Here is a 17,726-nt window from a genome sequence, read left to right on the forward strand (position 1 = left end):
TGTCTGGCTCATTGAAGTTTTGTCGTTATTATAAGTAAGAAGCCGAGGTGAACTTGAACTAGGAATTTGTGCATTATCTTGGGTCAATCTAATCTTACAAGATAATTAAGTACCCAAAAGGGTAGTGAACGAATTCATAGGAAAATGTCAATCCTTGTACCTTGCTATTAATCAAGAAAAATTTAACAAATTTACTATTTCAGAATTTTTAATTTTTTTCCCAAAGAAGCCTCCCAACATCAGGCAAGAAAATAAAAAGGTTTGATTTAGCATCTGCATCAGGCTCTAAAGACATCTCATGGGGACAGAAGTGTGAGCTCTATAGCAGCAGGCACTTGGCTACACAAATCTCTCTACCCACTCCTTTTACAAAGGGGCCAGGACTGTGTAGCACCACTACGACCTCTGAGGTAGCCAATAACTTAACTTCCATATCACTTGGTAAAATACCGACAGCCAAACCTAAGCCAGCCCTTACCAAACACTACTCCTCTCCTTCCTCCAAAAGTCTTGAGACCTCTCCATAACCAGGCAAGGCATGAGCTACAACGTGCACCCCAGTCCACATTTGGAGTCAGAGTCAATAACGTCAATTCTGATTAAATATTGCAATCAGACGCCCTTGGGAGGGCATGCAAGTGCATCCTTAATGGACTTATGAAATAATTCGAGGACCTTCTGTGACAAAGAGCTGAGAATGAATTACAGGACCTGGTAGTGTTTAAATACCATTGCCAGTGGAATATAATGTTAAAAAAGCTTCTCCTGATGCCTCTGTATTCTGAAACTTTCATTTATTATCTTATGAAAGTAATACATTCTCCTCAGGTCAGCCAAGGGGAGGTTGGCAGGCAGTGCTGCCCATGCTGGCCAGGAGGCAGAGCCTGCAACAAGTCACCAGGCTGTTCAAGGCACAACAATGACCATCATAACAAAAAACAAACAAAACTGATCCATCACAGAAGAGGATTATGGAAAACTTCTAGGGGTTCAGAGAGACGGCTCATCAGTTAAGAGCATGTGCTGCTCTTGCAGAGGACTGGAGTTTGGTTCCCAGCACCTACATCTGGTGGCTCACTGCTATCTGTACCTCAGCTCCAGGGAATGAGATGCCCACTCCTGGCCTCCAGAGATACCTGTGCAACACTACTACTGGGACCATTATTGTGTATATTAAGTATATCCATGTGAGCATTTTAAAGGGCTTTGGCTGTAGTGTTTAAAAATACTTCAAGAACTAAACTGTGGCATATGACATTTGGAAGGAAAAATGAAGAACTGGTAAGTGAACATGGGCAAGTGATGAAAATTCACATGCAATTTGATGCTGATATACACACCATATTATATAGGAAAAGATACCCAAAACAGACATCATCCGGGAAGCCTCAAATTCTAAACAATCTGACATTTATTTCCCTTTCTAAAATATTTACCCCAAAGCTGAAAGAATTAGAAGTCATTTCTTGATGACTTTATTTCTTTTCATAAAGCCCCAGTGACACACCATTCCCACCGTAGTCTGGGTTCATCGGTGAGAATACAGAAGGTAATCAATAAGTAACTGTGAGAAGCAGGAAGCAAGAGGAACTGCGGCTTGCCTTCTGGTTCCATGCTCCTAGCGTTCTGACTGATTGCTTCCAGGGTGGTATAATGAAACTCTTTCACCTCCAGGCTGCCATGCCCCATCACTGTCACTGAGGGGGTCCCTTTTATCACCTGATAAAAGCAGTCATGACAGGAATTTTCTCAGGCAAAAGCATGTGGTTAGAGTCAGCGCTCTTCAATGTGAGGCAGAGGAGTCTAATAAAACAGATGACAGAAATCAAAAAGGGAGGAATTTTTCTACACAGGCTCACAAATTTATACGAACCTATCTGGAACTTAAAGACAGAATACACACAGATTCATTTATCAGTCTGGAGATCTTAAAAGCAAGCTAGTATTTCTTGGACATATTTACATTTCTAGGGGCAGGGAATTTAAAACACATCAAAATGAGACTGCAGTTTTATAAACGGTTTAAATATTTCTCAGTACTATTTATGAAGCCAGTTGAAAAGGAGGAAACACGGACATCCTAGAAGTGTTTTATAACCTTATCCTGTGAGAGCCACCCCATTAGCCTGAATAGAAAGTGGAAAGAAACACAAATTTCTAAAGATGCAGTTTGGATCAAGGGTGCTAAGAAAGTGGATGTTAGGGGAGAACGTGATTGTTACTAAGTCACAGAGGCTAGACCTGAAGGCCTATCATAACCACGGACTATGTGGTAAGTGTGGTGAAAACTCACTAACTTTAATGATTTAAAAAAAAATGCAAATGTGAGAATTGGTACAAACGGCCCCAAGGTCGGAATTTTGAATAAGTAAGAATTGTGACTTTAGATGATCAGCAATAAGCTGATGACAGGAAGACATATTTCATTTTGACATATGAATGAGATTAATGCTAAGCCTTCAAGAAAGTAGATTTGTATGTTTTACTGTCTTACAAGACAGGGAGACAAGAGGTGATTGGTTGCCACAAGGAGTCTTCTCAGCAAAGAACTACAGTCAGTCAGGATACAGGCAAAGAAAGCTAAGGTCATAGCACGATATCTGAAGATCTTTTATGTTGACTCAAGCACTACTTTTCATAAGGCATGGTGAAAACCCTAGGACCCTGATGAAGAGAAGTCGTTGATCTACTGAATGTATCTTTTGCTCCAAGTCTTCACGGAAAGGGGGCATGCAAATTAGAAGACTTCAGTATTTGGTAACTTGTAGCCAAGAAAACTATTATACATTTATGCCAACTATATGACACAAGACTGGAGAAGCTCCAAAGTCAAGAATATCAAACACTCGAAAGCAGACTTGCAGAACTACTACAATTACTTAAGAAACGCATATTATAAGCTTCCAAGGTGATCAGCCACTTTTTCAGTATTATTAAATGTGAACTTATCTAATTGAAAAGAGGTGTACAGAGTGCTCTCAATTTGGAAGATGATAGATAAAATCTAATAGTTACTAACACATGGGATTTGATGTCAGTATTACGGGCTCAACCAGGAAACATGCTGTTTACTGTCTTGAGAACTCCAGCCCTTTCACACATGGAAAGTAACCACATTAACCATAAAAAGTACCTATGTCCAAAAGGGACTGGTTTACCCAAATGGCATCATGTGTGTATAGGAAGAGTAATGCCTAGCACACAGCACATGCTACATAGACATTAGCGGGCACTACTACATTTGTCTATTTTTAGGCTATGAATGTTACTTTTTAAATAAGAAAATAGCTACTGAGGCAAGGAAAGAGAGTTATGGATATAAAATGGGGGCATTTAAAATCATCTATCTTGAGTGAGAGTGGAAGTGGACTTCTACTGGAATCTGTCTTAGAATCAACTCTAAAACCCAACAGGGCTTATGTTCTTTACCCAGGCTTAGCTTACTGCATATACCAGATCCACCACCTGAAAATCTCCACTGTCATACCATGAGAGACTTTCATAATAGTTAAGGTTTAACACTAGTTTGTTATATCTTGGCAATGAATAGATAAATGTATACTATAAGATATACATATAAGATAAGCATATTTAATTAGAATTAACTACTTACAACTCTTCAGTTTTGCCATCGAAACTCATTTCCTTCAGTCAAATTATGATTGAACTTTTAAAAGAAGGGCTAAGTTATTTTTAAATCTAAAAGGTTTGCAAAATGAAAAAACAGGTTTTCTAACTCCCCAGGAGAACCTGTCTTGGATAATCATTAGCTACTCAATTATTTGTTCTAGTTAAAGCCACTGATAAGGCTGGGTGCTATTAGCAATCCTGCACCTGAAACAGCAACACACACCTCCAAACTTTATGACCTGTGAAAAGGGAAATATTACAAGGAAAAACAGAACATGCAGATGAAAGAAAGTGGTAAGGTCAGCTGGAAAACCATGGCAGATAGTCCTCCTGCATCCATATCGGGATTAGAATCCACTCACTCAGATGGAATGAAATCTAACAGAAGGCAGAACTCAGCAGAGTTCCCCAGCTTCGCTGAGGACTAGCACTGAAGACACTATTGGCTTACACATTAATCACAGGCACATCATAACATGGGGCAGTGAAGTGTATCCTGCATGAATCATGAATACAGGGAGAAAACGACTTACCGAACAGAAACAGAGCAGCCCGACTCCAGTGATGTTGCTATTCTATTATGAGATCTTGGATTATATCTGCTCTTAAGAATATTTTCATGTTTGGGGAGTGGTGGGTTTAGGGGGAACTTAAAAAATAATTTGAAAAGATCTTTAGTCTTAAATGCATTTCCCTTTAATAGGACAGATTCATATTATCCTCAGCTTACATATTCAACAGCATAAAATGTATTAAATATCTTATGATTGACATTAGGCTTATCCAAATATACCATGGATATGTCCCAATGTCTCAACTTCATATATGATTGAGGGTTGAGTTTTAAACTCTTGGTGGAAGATCCCTAAAATAATTTTACAACTTAAGACGTACAAGTTGGGTTTAAATGCTAATTATTTAAAGATAATTATTATGCCATAATTAATGGAATTTAGAAATATAAGGTATTGAATTTGCGAAATACGTAAGCTCTGTAAGCAACTTTTTCTCCTATAACAGTGAAATCAGTATAACTGCATGTGAAATATAAACAATGCCTAAATGGAGGTGGGATAAAGAAAAGAAAAGTTGCTGTCAATTCTAACAAGCACTGGTCATCCCTTTGAGGTTTTACTATTTATTTTCTCGTGTGTAATTTTTACACCTGTATAATCAGAATTGGCCTTACACTGACTGGAAATATAAATGCCACTTGTTTGTCACTGAAGCCGATTAAAAATAAACTGCTATTTCTGGATGAAATATGGAAATGCTTCTTCCAAAGACCCAAAATCTCTACTCTCTATTCATTTCTTCCCTGGGAAACAGAAGCACCTAGAATGTTATATACTCTATTTTCATACTCTCTATTTAGGCCCATATTCGGAGTCCTCACTGATAGCACAGGAAGCCTTACCTCGTCAGGATCAACTCAGATTATGCTGTCAAAGGGAAGGAGTGGAGAAATAGAAGTGACAGATCAAGTATCGGCCATCTGTGCAGAGCAGGAGGACACAGGAGACATTTGGTCTAGGGTCTGCAGCCCTTCATCCCACACCGTGAGCAGCCATCGGCTCTGCCAACTTTAACACCACTCCTATCAACCTTCGGAGGTAAGTAAGTACTATGACAGAAGCCAACAAGGTAAGAGCTGGATCAACCAGCGGGTGTTCCAAGTGGCATCACCACCAACAGCTTGCGGCTTTTTGCTCCTAATTAAAGTTAAGGCCCTCCAGGGAATTCCAAGTGGCTGAGTTGGTCACAAGATTTGTATCAACCATATCTAGTATAAAATTCAATATTAGTTAATAATGACATTTGAGCCCTCTAGTCACTAAGTTCTGTAAGTGAACACATCTTTCTCACACTTTAAGCCCTCCATTTATCTGTGGTAATGCGAGGGGCTTGTATGGATACTTGGGTTACAGTCACTGCAGAGAGAGAGAGAGATGCCAGGTATTAAGCCTTACATGTCACTTGGGTAACAGAAATCTTCCAATAGGAGTAGGCATTATAACCTGGTTATGACTGACCAAAGGTCCACACCACAGAGCACTTTCATCAGGTAAAAGCCAGACTTAACATAATTCTGCAACACAAGAAGTCGACGATTGTGGGAAATTTAGTTACAAAATCTTATTCCTTAGAGGAGAAAGCTCAGCAATGGAGAAGTTCAGTGAAGATGAAAAAGTAGATAGAAATGAAATGACAGGGATAAAGAACAAGACAGAACGAGGAGAGACTAAGACGACACAGGACGTGCCGAGCTTTAGTAGCCTCCCATTTACATCCACATTTCTGCGCAAATTAAAAAAAAAATGACAAATTTGAAGGCCTCTGTTGTGCCCTACACAGACTTTCACATTCCTCTTCTTGAGGACCAATCAGTGTTTTCATCAGTCCTGCTCACTCATCATTCACTGAAATGTATTTATGGAATCAAGGCTGATGAGTGACAATCCTTGGTTTTAGCATTTTTAAGTCAAAAGATGAGAGCCGAGCTCAGCAGGACATCTATGAACAAGAAAGAAGTAGAGTCGAGGACTCAAAGTCAAGGGGAAGAAAGGGTGGTTACCACGGTTGCCTGTAATCACAACACACTGGACAGACATGATTCTAGAGACGTGTGAGAAGACAAAACACTACAGATGAACTGAGCTTAAAACCTATGCCAGACGGAAGCACCAACCAAAGTAATGCACTGCGGGACATTTCAGTTCAGCCCAGACAGGAAGCCAAAGCGGTAGAGCAAGCTTTACCCATGTGCCCTCCCTATGTTTATCTGCTCTGCCTTCTGCTGATGCATGCTGCTTACTAGAGGAAGTCTACTCCTGCATCACTCTAGGAGAGCAGCTAAGCAAACCCTGCACCTCTGACTTCAGCGTTCTGCTGTGACCTTAGTGTGAAGCTTAAGAGAAGTTGTCTTCTCGTTGATAGCCAAGGAAGAGAACTGTGTATTCCGTCTACAAATGATCAATGTAGAACTTTGCCTGGACTATTAAAAATAAATCCATAAGCAAGCACTGTAGCTTTACTTTTAGTGGCTGATTTGTGAATAAATCTTAGGAAAGTTACAAAGAAATAATGTGCATTATACCCGGCCAAGATTAAGTATTATACTGCGATGGTACATTTTTCAGATGAATTAACCCACTCATAGTTTTGGAAGTGTAGCCAGATGTACTCTGTAGATCAAGCTGCAAATGCCATGGTAACCACTGTTCCTAGGCAACTGCAGAACTATGTGTGGGGGTCCACTTTCCACACAATAAATACAAGAGGAGAGTGGAAGGGAAAGCAAAGTGTTACATGATAACCTGGACAGAAAAGAAAGGGCAGAAAGAGGAATATTTCTTAATGAGTACAAATACCTCATATATCACAACAGGGGAATACAACCTTAATTAATCTGCAGAAAATAACTAGAATTAAAATTCACCAAGTAAAATAAAGACAGATGTTTACTTACTTCATTAATACAGCATCTGCTTTTAAACCACACTATGCGGAGAAAATATAAAACTGGGTAAAAGAGGAATGTGAAGCATTCCTAAGAAATGTAGCCAGCTATTTAAAAACTAACACTCTGGGTATTAAATTTCACTTGCATAATATTAGATGGCAAGAAGTCTCAGTTTCTCAATATTTGAACGTTTTCTGTAGCAGCATGCAAATTGAGACCAAATGAAATGCCCAGTAGAGATCATCCCTTTACTGTGCTTTCAGCCACAACCCTATCCCCAAGGAGGTCAAGCACCATGCTAGCAGCCAGGGGAAAAGCTGTTCATTGTTGCATGCCTGGGATTCTAAGCAGGAAAGCTACACCAAATATACAAGGGAAAGGTTCTTCAAAGGTTTTGTGAATTCTGTGGGTCAAGATTTCCAACAATTTCTTTTCAAGCCCCCTATCTCTACTTGAAACATAAAGAAGCCCAAGAGGTTAACTGGCCTAAGAGACAAGGCATCATCTGCCTACTGATTTTGTTAAATGTGTTTCCAACAGACAGTAAATGGGGTATAGGAATCGGATTCCTACACTTAGCTTTAATTCTAAAATTCTGTATTACTTTAAGTTAATGCCATTGTGTTTGGCAATCTGACTGTATATATGGTTATATACATTTCATATAGGATTACAGTGTTACTGTTCATACATATAACAACAAAGGCTGAATACCATATACCTCATAACACAAATGGCATTTCAAATCACTAGGGAAAAAAAAAACCCTGCTTAACAAAACATTCAGAAAGTTCCAGGAAAAACTGCTAGAAAATTTCCAATTGGAAAATTCATTTGGAAATGAACATTGTCATAGAATGTAATATATTCACCTTTATAGAGAAAGTGACATGGGACTGAAAATCATGCCCAAGTGGATAGAAACATTTATGAACATGAAAAAGACATTCTAGCACTGACTTCAATGGAGTTTCAGGAAGACTTATTCTTTAGCTGGAATGTTCAATGCAGAAATTCCACCAAGGTCAGGACGGAGGGCTTTGTTAACTTGGATCTTTAATGAGCACTTCTGGGAAGAGCACAAGCAGTTGTCAAAATTAGATTGCAAATAAAGCCAGTTATGTGAATAATTCCAGTTTACGTTCCAGACTCACTCTCCAAGTACCTCAATTTGCCAATGTTGAGAAATGTCCCGTAACAATGAAGCAAATTATTAAATATGGACAGCCAAAAGTAGAAGAGATGTGGTTAATACTTTTTTTTTTTCAAAAACATATATTTAGCATAAGCACTGACTAACAAAGGTGACCACTAGACCACTGACTACTTAAAAGGAGGCCAAAATGAACCAAAGGTGCAAATGAAAACATTGTTCGTCATAAGTATTTTTCATGCATCACTAATATCTACCTTTCTATTTTACATTCCTGTCACTTTACCAAACAAAATTAAGAACTTATAACATAATGTAACCATTTCAACATTTTCTTTTTCTTTCTTAAGATGCTTTGGGGGTAAAAACGGAAAAATTAGAATGCTGTACTTCTGTTAAACAGCACACCCTGGTGGTTTATGCTGCATCACAAGCAATAGCAGCTTTGGTCATACATATTTTTTTTTCCTTTCTGTTATGTTTTCATATTTCATTGCTATTACTTTCAGTGACTTAAAAAATAACATTTGTTAAAATTTCAACCAAATTGTTCAAGTAGATGTATAATATTTCATTACAGTTTATAGTTTTTATTTAAAATTTAAAACAGTAACAACAAAATAAGTAACATTCACTAATAAACAGATATGTTCCGCTGAACTTCATGAATATTTGAATATAAACAATATCAACTCAAGAGCTAATTATAAGTATCCTACCTATAGGCACACACAAATTAAAACCCACAGGACAAATTCAGAGAAAGCCATGATTATTCTCTTTAGACCATTCTTCATCAGGCATCAAGTCTGCGGAGAAGTGAGGATACAGAACACAGGCAGCATCATTCCCTTCTGAAAGGATGAGAAGCAAGACTTCACAGGAACAACAATCACTCAAGTATCCTGCTTAGAGTTCAGAACATCCTGAAATTGATAAGGAACGGAGGTTTAAAAGGAAAATTGTAGCCAGGCGGTGGTGGCGCACGCCTTTAATCCCAGCACTCAGGAGGCAGAGCCAGGCGGATCTCTGCGAGTTCGAGGCCAGCCTGGGCTACAAAGTGACTTCCAGGAAAGGCACCAAAACTGCACAGAAAAACCCTGTCTCAAAAGAAAAAAAAAGAAAATTGTAATCAGTCAATAGATGAACTTAAGACCTAAAAACTGATCGTCTATACAGTTTCTAACCTGGGAAACGGTAAATAAGAAACATAAATGTGGCAGTCAGACATGGAGAGCAAGATGAAGACAGGTTAAGCACATTCTCTTCTCGCATCTACTCTGGATTTCTCTGGAAATGATATGAGCAAAAAGAATGGGAGAGAAATGAAATCCTGGTCTCTAATAAACGTGAAAACTATAAAACACACGCCAAGATGATTCTGAACTTTGAATACAGGGTAAAAACAGAGTTGCATGTTAGATGTGCTGATTTCCATACAATGGTAAGTATTCATGTGTTCAAATTTAACAGCAAGAATATGGAGACTGGAATTACAAAGTTGGCACAATGGTTTCTTAGGAACGCTCTAAAAACTCACAATGGCTTAAAACAGGATTCCAAAGGCCAACAGTCTGAAATCAGAGCATGTGGAGAGGCGTGCTCCCGACCGACCCTTGCCTGCTGCAGTCTCTTGTGGCTTCCAGGGTTGCTATATGGCAGAACACCCAGCTTGGCTTGGGTCTGCACACAGCCTTCTCTTCTGCCTCCATGCTGTGTGAATCATCTTATGAGGAGCCTACTAGCCTTTGCATTCAGGCCCACCTTAAAACAAGATGGTGGCACCTCCAAACTGAAATCCATATGCACACCCTCTATTTCTAAGTCAGGTCATATTTACAAGCATTAGGGCTTAAGGAAAGAGAGTCAGAGGGCCATACGTAGACAAGCAAAATGGCGTCAGGCTTCCAGAGAAGTGGGATTCTTATTACCAGAAGGCACTATGAGGAGAAACGGTAGGAAAGCACAGGGTGGGTTTCTAAAAAAGAACAGTGGGGGCAAGGAGAGGAGCCAGGGGCCTACAGAATACTCATGGATTCTAAACCTTAGAATCTGCACCCTGGTTACATTAGGATCTGAATACAACTCTTAGAGGGGCATTATTCAAACCAATATAACTGAGATCCAATCAAAGAGTCAACAACAACAACAACAAAATGAATATTCTTTCTTAAAGAGTATAGAAAGGGGACTTAAGACCATAGATTAAGGTATGGCCAGTACAGAAAATGGGTAATGGATAAAGAAAATAATAGTATTATTTAAAGGTGGGGGGAGAAAAGTCCTAAGTTATAAGGAGACTATCAAGATGAAGGAAGAGTTAAAAATGAAGGGTGATTTGTCACATAAAATTCAAAATAGTGAGTGCTGAGATGCCATAAGTAGACACACACAGACAAACACCACCCCAGCTTAATCATTAAGGGTTTTGGTAATGAATAAACAAAAAAATGGTTCTTTAGCTTCTCTCGGGAAAAACAAATAATTCTAGTTCCCGTTGAACAATACATCAAAGAACTACCCAGATGTCCAGATCAAAAGACAAAATAATCAGAAAATTGCATGAAGATGTGTAATTTGCCAAAGGCAATATACAAAAAAAAAAAAAAAAGATTTAACACAGGGCACCAAGTGGTCACAGAGTGGAGGGTGAGAATCAAAAGCACCAGCTTTCCATGAGGTCGCTGGCGGCACGACTCAGGCATGTAAGAGGCAGACAGTTAGCCCATCCAGACTCCTCGGGAACTGAAGCACACAGAAAGTTACAGGGGTGTCTTGAATGAGGACAGCTGGAATAGAGGTAACTTCTGTATAAAAGAGAGAATAGTCTGGTAGCTACATGAGTGTACAAAAATTTCCATTCTTGTAGTTCAGTTTTAAGGTAATTAAAATCGAAATAACCTTCAAAAGGCTATTGTTCCTATAAAGACGTAGAAAGGGGCTATACACACAAAGGGAGGTCTTAAGGACCAGCCTTGTCCTGTCTTCCTTGCTTAGTTGCAGTCTGGTTCTTGCTCAGGCCCCAGCACGCCTTTATCCTTGACATTCTGGAATCCGAGCAGAGTCTTTCACCCAACTATTGTACTCCCACACACATTTATGACCAAACACAAAGATCTCCTGTTCTGTGAACCACCATCTGACTACAGCACAGATACTCTGCAAGTTGTGTCGGCAAAAGAATCTCTCAGGGGGAGAAGCAATTACCCTTCTGTTTTGTTAGATGAGATTTTCATGCCACAGCGTTAACTTAGATAAGAAAACACTAAGTTTTTAAAGAACTCATTTCTCTGTCTGAGTTACTAACCATCCAGGGGGAGTAAAAATCCTTCCACTTCAATACTGGAGCGCCCACCACTCAGTGTGTAAGTAACTCAAAATACATTTTACTCTCAATGACACTGAAATTATTCCACCTGATTATAAATAAAATAGATTGTGTTACGTTCCATCACATTTACCTAAATCTCCCTTTTGCTCCACCTGAATAAAGCAAGGGAAGTGTAGATACATTTAGACAAATGGATCTCACAAAAAGATATATTCTGTGAAACTTTAGTATTAAATATTTTTTATTTTAAACTGAGGTGGTCTGGTGAGGTGGTTTAGATGGTAAAGGAGTAGGTGCCTTCTACCAAGCCTGATGACCCAGGTTTCAGTTCCTGGAGCTGATGGAATGCTGGAAGGACAGAATACACACACATATTGTTCTCTAACCTCCACATGCCACACACACACCCCACACATCCATACTAAAATAAACAAATATTCGTTTTTTGTGTAAATTGAGATAAAGGTTTATGAAGAACATCTTCTCTCGATAGACAACATGAGAAAATCAGCAGTATAGTCTATTAAAAGATTTGTTTTAAAAATCAGCATTGACAGATCAAGTAGACACCAGGATTTCCCCTGGAGAATCTCCGAAGACACAAAAGGTTAGAAACACAAGAATGGAACATACAGACCCATGTGGTTGTTTAAAGGGTATGTGTTGAAGATATGTAAATAATTCCTAATACACTCAACCAGTGTAGAGATCCTGGCTGAGATGAAGTAAAGCAAGACAGAATTTATATTATTATCATGCATTAACTTGAGGATGGAAGCTCCTTAAAGCTGACATTTATTCAAGATATGGCAGAAGTATGCATGACCTTTTCCCATCAACCTGGTCGGTAACTATTCCACTGAGTGTATATTAATAACTGTTTCTTTCTCAGTAGTCTATGTGGAAAAGAACAAGTTAGATAGAGAATAACAGATACCTCCCTACACCAACTTGAAAAAAATAAAACAAAAGAAACAGCAGACCTTGTCAGTGTCGTCCACACTGGTGGATCTCACCACGCACGAAGCTCGCCTCTCCTGGCCTTGCGCAGAGCCCTGGGATGTGGGCATGGGGGGCAGCGGGGCACGCCTCTTCTTGGGCGCATCCGAGGGCAGTGTGTTGGAAACATAGGGTTTGGAAATGGTGTTGGACCTCGTAAAAGATGGGCGGTGCTTGCTCACTAGCGGGGTTGCAGGCGCGCTGGCAGTCTAATAGAGAATCAAAAGGCAATGCCTGTTTATGATCAAAATAAAAACCACTTCAAAAAATACTTGTTAAGCATCTTAACACGCTGCATGAAAATGCTTACTTGCTCCCGCTTTTTCTTACTGCGCTGGAAAAAGCTGAAAATCCCTCTGTTTTCTTTCTCCTTCACGATGTCTGGGGCTTGCGATATTTGGCAGGACTCTGAAAAAGATGAAACACAATTTCCTTTTTGTTCATGGGTGTAACATTTATTTCCAATGTTTCCTTCCTTGTCTCCCCTTTAGAAGCTTTTCTGGTGATGAGCATTACCAGTTCCAGCCACTCTGCTAGGCAGCGTACACCTCATCCCATTCCCGAAGCACCAAGAGAATGACAGTTACCGATCTGGATCAGAGGGAAGTGGACCTTAAGGAAGCTAAGACACACAGCCAGGGCCAAGAGGCACGGCTGGAGAGTGAACTCAATTCCTTACACACGGTATCGTTACCAGCATTTCAGATGCAAAGTAAGAAGGCAACAGCATAGTGGCACATGATGCTTCTCCCATGCAGCCTGTCCTTTTATTTCAGCTATAATTTTTGTCAGAGCTAAACAACCATGAAATGTTATTTCACTCTCAAAAACACGAGCCATTATAATTACAGCTGCCGCTCTATATGCAACCATGCTTTAATGGATCCAAACAGACTCCACATGATGCGCCGAGAAAAATTAAACCTGTACTAAATACATCGACTTTTTACTTGCCATCATTCCTGATTGAAAACCCACCATAATGACCATTCACAGAGTATTTACAAGGTATTGGGTGCCACAAGTAGTCCCGAGATGGCGTCATGTATATGAGGGGTGGCTGGGCATAGGCTATATGCAAACACTAGGCAATTCTTTATCAAGGACTTGAGTTCCACAGACTTTGGTTCAGAACCAATCTCCCCCAGGCCCTGAGGGAAGAATGGACGAAATAATGTCTCATAAATGCTATTTGTTTAACCTAGTAGTTCGAATAGGGCCGAAATTACCAGGCCCTAAAGGTTAACAGTGCTAAAATGGGACTTTAGAATGGCAACTGTCAAACTTCAAGGCTGTATCCACAATCTTCCTTTAAACCCACCCCACCTCAAGGCCTGTTACCCTAATGTCAACGGACGGGGTCAATAACCAAGGGCCAAGCTGGCAGCTAGGCCACTGTGTCCCAGTGTACTTCCAAGATGGTATCCAACTGAAAGGGACCATGGCGGCTTTGAAGTCATTGGTTTGCTGTTTGTATAAAGCAATGAGCTACAAACAACTAGTCATGTCAGGGTGAAAGTTACCAAAGTCCACCAGGAATCCTGCCAAGGGACTTAGGAACCATCCTACAATGGTTTGTTCTGGCAAATTTCAGGACAATTTAACATCGGAAGAGTAACTCTGTATATTGAAAGCTATCACACGAGCATGAGGAACTGAGTTCAGATACCCTGAACCCACATACAGCTGAGCAAGAAAACACACATCTGTAGTCCTAGTGCTCCTGCTGTGTGATGGGAAGCAGACAGGAGAACCCCTGGAGGCTTGGGGCCCTCTAGCTTGGCAGCAGTAAGAGACCCTGTCTCGAATGAGGTGGGCTACAATGACCAGCATCTGGGGTCTGCTACATGCATGTTATAGCGCGCGCGCGCGCGCGCGCGCTGCGCGCGCGCACACACACACACACACACACTCCTGTACAGGCATCCCACCGTGCCCCCTACATTCATATACATAGGATGAAAAAAAAAGTGCTGCAGGGCGGTGGTGGCACACGCCTTTAATCCCAGCACTCAGGAGGCAGAGCCAGGTGGATCTCTGTGAGTTCGAGGCCAGCCTGGTCTACAGAGGGAGATCCAGGACAGGCACCAAAACTACACAAAGAAACCCTGTCTCGAAAAAAAAAAAAGTGCTAATAACTAAAAGGAGGACTGCATAAGATTGGCACTCTTTTTCAGTTCCTTATTAAGATGCATACAGCAAATGCTGTTGATTAGTGATGTTGTTAATATGTCTCTAAGTGGAAGTACAAACCACTATTTATGAAAGGTGTTTTGTTTTCCTGGAGAAGGGACCTCTCTGCAGCTCAGGGTGGCCTTGCAGCCCTAGGCTTACACAATCCTCTTCCTCCACCTCCCGAGGAGCTGGGACTCCAGACAAGCATCATTTGGTGCTTATGAAGTATTCTTGCCACAAATTATCTCACCCAAACCAGTCAAGTCTCTAGATTTATGGTCAGTTGACAGGAACAAAAATGCAGGTGAAATTATACCCACAGGGTGCACGGGACCAATCCTAAAAGAGAAAGGCTATGAGATGAACCATGGAGACAAAGGACTTGGTGTCTTCAGAAAAAGAATTATAAAATCAAAGTGGGTGGGAGTAAATTGTGAAAATATCTCTTCCACAAAATACATGAGAATTCTATGCAAATCCTAATGATATTGGAAACAAAGCACTTCACATAAAAATGGAGAGAAAACTTAAATGAGACTTGGAAGTAAATGTACAATCTTAAATGATTTTATTTAAAATAAAGTGTTTAAAAATAAAAATAAATGGTGGTAATGTAGGGACCAGTGTAGGGAAGCAGAGAAATTGTTCTGGTTGTATCTGTGTGTGTGTATGTATGTGTGTGTGTGTGTGTGTGTGTGTGTGTGTGTGTGTGTGTGTGTGTGTGTGTCAACTTGACATAGGCTACAGTCATCTGGAAAGAGGGAATCTCAAATTATAAAAGGCTTCCCTCCATCAGACTGCCTGCAGTCAGGGCTGGCAGGCATTTTCTTGATGAGTAACTGACGTGGGAGGGCCCCACCTCCTGTGGGTGGTGTCATTCTGGGGCTCGTGATCTCAGGTTGTATGAGAAAGCAGTCCGAGGAAGCCACAGCCTCTGCTTCCATTCCTGTCGCCAGGTTCCTGCCCTGCTTGAGTTCCTACCTCAGCCTCCCTTAAGGACAGACTGTGATCCGGGACCTTTTCCTTCTCAAGCTGCTTCCAGTCGTGCCGTTTTAATCACAGCACCGGAAAGGAAAGCAGGGCACATATTAGTGCATCTGTCGCAGCAGCACACTGAAGGAAAACGGTAGTTCGGAAATTGAAACGTCAATAACTCAACCATGAAACACGGAGCACACACTGCCCAAGGGCCTCCCTGAGGCTAACGAACGCCAGTGAGGACATGGACAGCACGTCAAGGCTAAAGGTTTTTCATATGCTTTATTTCTGAGAACACCTCTGTGAATGAAGAAATAAGAGCTTCATTCTGAGCTATTTTTTCCCACTGGCATATGTTAGCCGGTGGAGTGACAAATGAAAAAAAAAAATCAGCATGCCATTCACATTTAAGGAATCAAGTGCCCCGAGATTTGAATAACATGCAAACTCATGGAGCCATTCAGCAAGTGTAGCCAGAATATGTCCAATGATGCTTTCTGGACACCTGGTCACCGACCACTAGGTCAACCCTCCTCAATGAAAGCTGTGTGCAGCTCGCTGGGTGTCAGAGTTAAACACTAAGACACGTGCAAGCCTTGCCTTGACTCAGGAAATCAGCTCAGGTACTTCGGCTTCCTGATTCTAGAAGAGAGGCCAAAAGTCACAGCACACAAAGTCGGAAGGCTTCTGATGACATCCCACCAAATCGGGGTAAGAACATGTGCAGGGTTTGGACTGACCTGCTGGACTCAGACACTGTAATATGAGTTCTCCTGACTCTACAATTCCAGTCCCTGCAAGTTCTGTTCATAGCAATTAAGCCTCTGAATAACCCCATACATGTGAGGCTAGAAGGGACATTAAAAATTAATGTATTAAACGCTTCAAAGTGAGCCTTAAGAAGACCACGGGATGTGGTGAGGAGCAAGCCAAGTACAAGCACCATTTCTAGAAGGAAGCAAAGACGATTGTTCCTATTTCCTGACTATCAAAGAAGCAGAGTCGAGACATATAAAGCTATCTTCCCTCGAAGCTTGCCACCCTGGCTTAACAGCCAATGTCACGTCAGAATTAAAGAGCTATTTTCTGATTCTCTGCCAGGGTATATTTTAAGACAGGAATTTTTAACTCCTTTGATTAGACTAGCCTGTAATAGCCACTGGGAATAAATCAACATACACTTGCTCCTGTGGGCTTAATCAGAAAAGCCTGGCAACATGTAATATGCAGTTTGCTTTTAGGCAGGGTAGTAACAATTAGACAAATCAGAAATACGAGCCTATCCTGTTTAAGTGGAGGGAAAAGACTCCTAGATTCTATTATTAAATAATTGCAATCAACTTTTTCCTATGAAAATAGTATATATTCATTAGAAATCCTGTAACAAAGAAATATAAAAACTTGCTCACAGACCTACCCCTCAAAGCTAATCACTATTAAACAATTTATGTATTTCCTTTCAGAAATTTAACATAAAACATTTTTGACATACAGTAGTAAATGCCTTTATAAGCTTTCAAAGCTAATTTTAACATAAAAGTTTTCATATTATTATAAAATGCTCACAAAAAAACCTAAATGGTGGCCAATAAAAAAAAAAAGGTTGTGATAAAAACAGTAAGTGCCACCTCTCCCAACGGCTGCTCAGTGAGACTAAGCTCAGACCCTTCCACAGAACCACCCAAGTATTTATCCACACTCGTACCCAGGCACGCTCCTACCCACATCGTTTTCACTTCTGAGAGTAACAAACCCATCTTCCCACATTTTTAGCATGATCCATTTTCTGTTTTGTTTTTTGTGTCTGGGATTTTTTTTTTTAATATGTGTAGCTCAGGCTGGACTCGAACTTGGAATCCTCAAAACACCCCCTGAGTACTGGAATTACAGATCTGTATTCTTACTCCCAGCTCTAGAATGACATCATTTATTAGCATTCTGTTGGAGTGAAATGATTATTATAATTAGAACCAGAAATCAAAGAAGGGAACCTAGAA

The 17,726-nt window shown here is 40.4% G+C and overlaps 1 protein-coding gene across 1 annotated transcript in view; it reads right to left on the reverse strand.

The window, feature by feature from the left end:
- Cobll1 (cordon-bleu WH2 repeat protein like 1) overlaps positions 1 to 17,726 on the reverse strand; it is a 156,260-nt gene that overhangs the window by 25,437 nt on the left and 113,097 nt on the right. Inside the window, 2 exon segments of the mRNA XM_052724404.1 lie at positions 12,561 to 12,785; positions 12,887 to 12,984. Of these exon segments, the coding sequence (XP_052580364.1) occupies positions 12,561 to 12,785; positions 12,887 to 12,984 (323 nt within the window).

Source organism: Peromyscus californicus, unplaced genomic scaffold, assembly GCF_007827085.1.
Source record: "Peromyscus californicus insignis strain IS unplaced genomic scaffold, ASM782708v3 Scaffold_7__1_contigs__length_154581171, whole genome shotgun sequence".
NCBI lineage: Eukaryota > Metazoa > Chordata > Mammalia > Rodentia > Cricetidae > Peromyscus > Peromyscus californicus.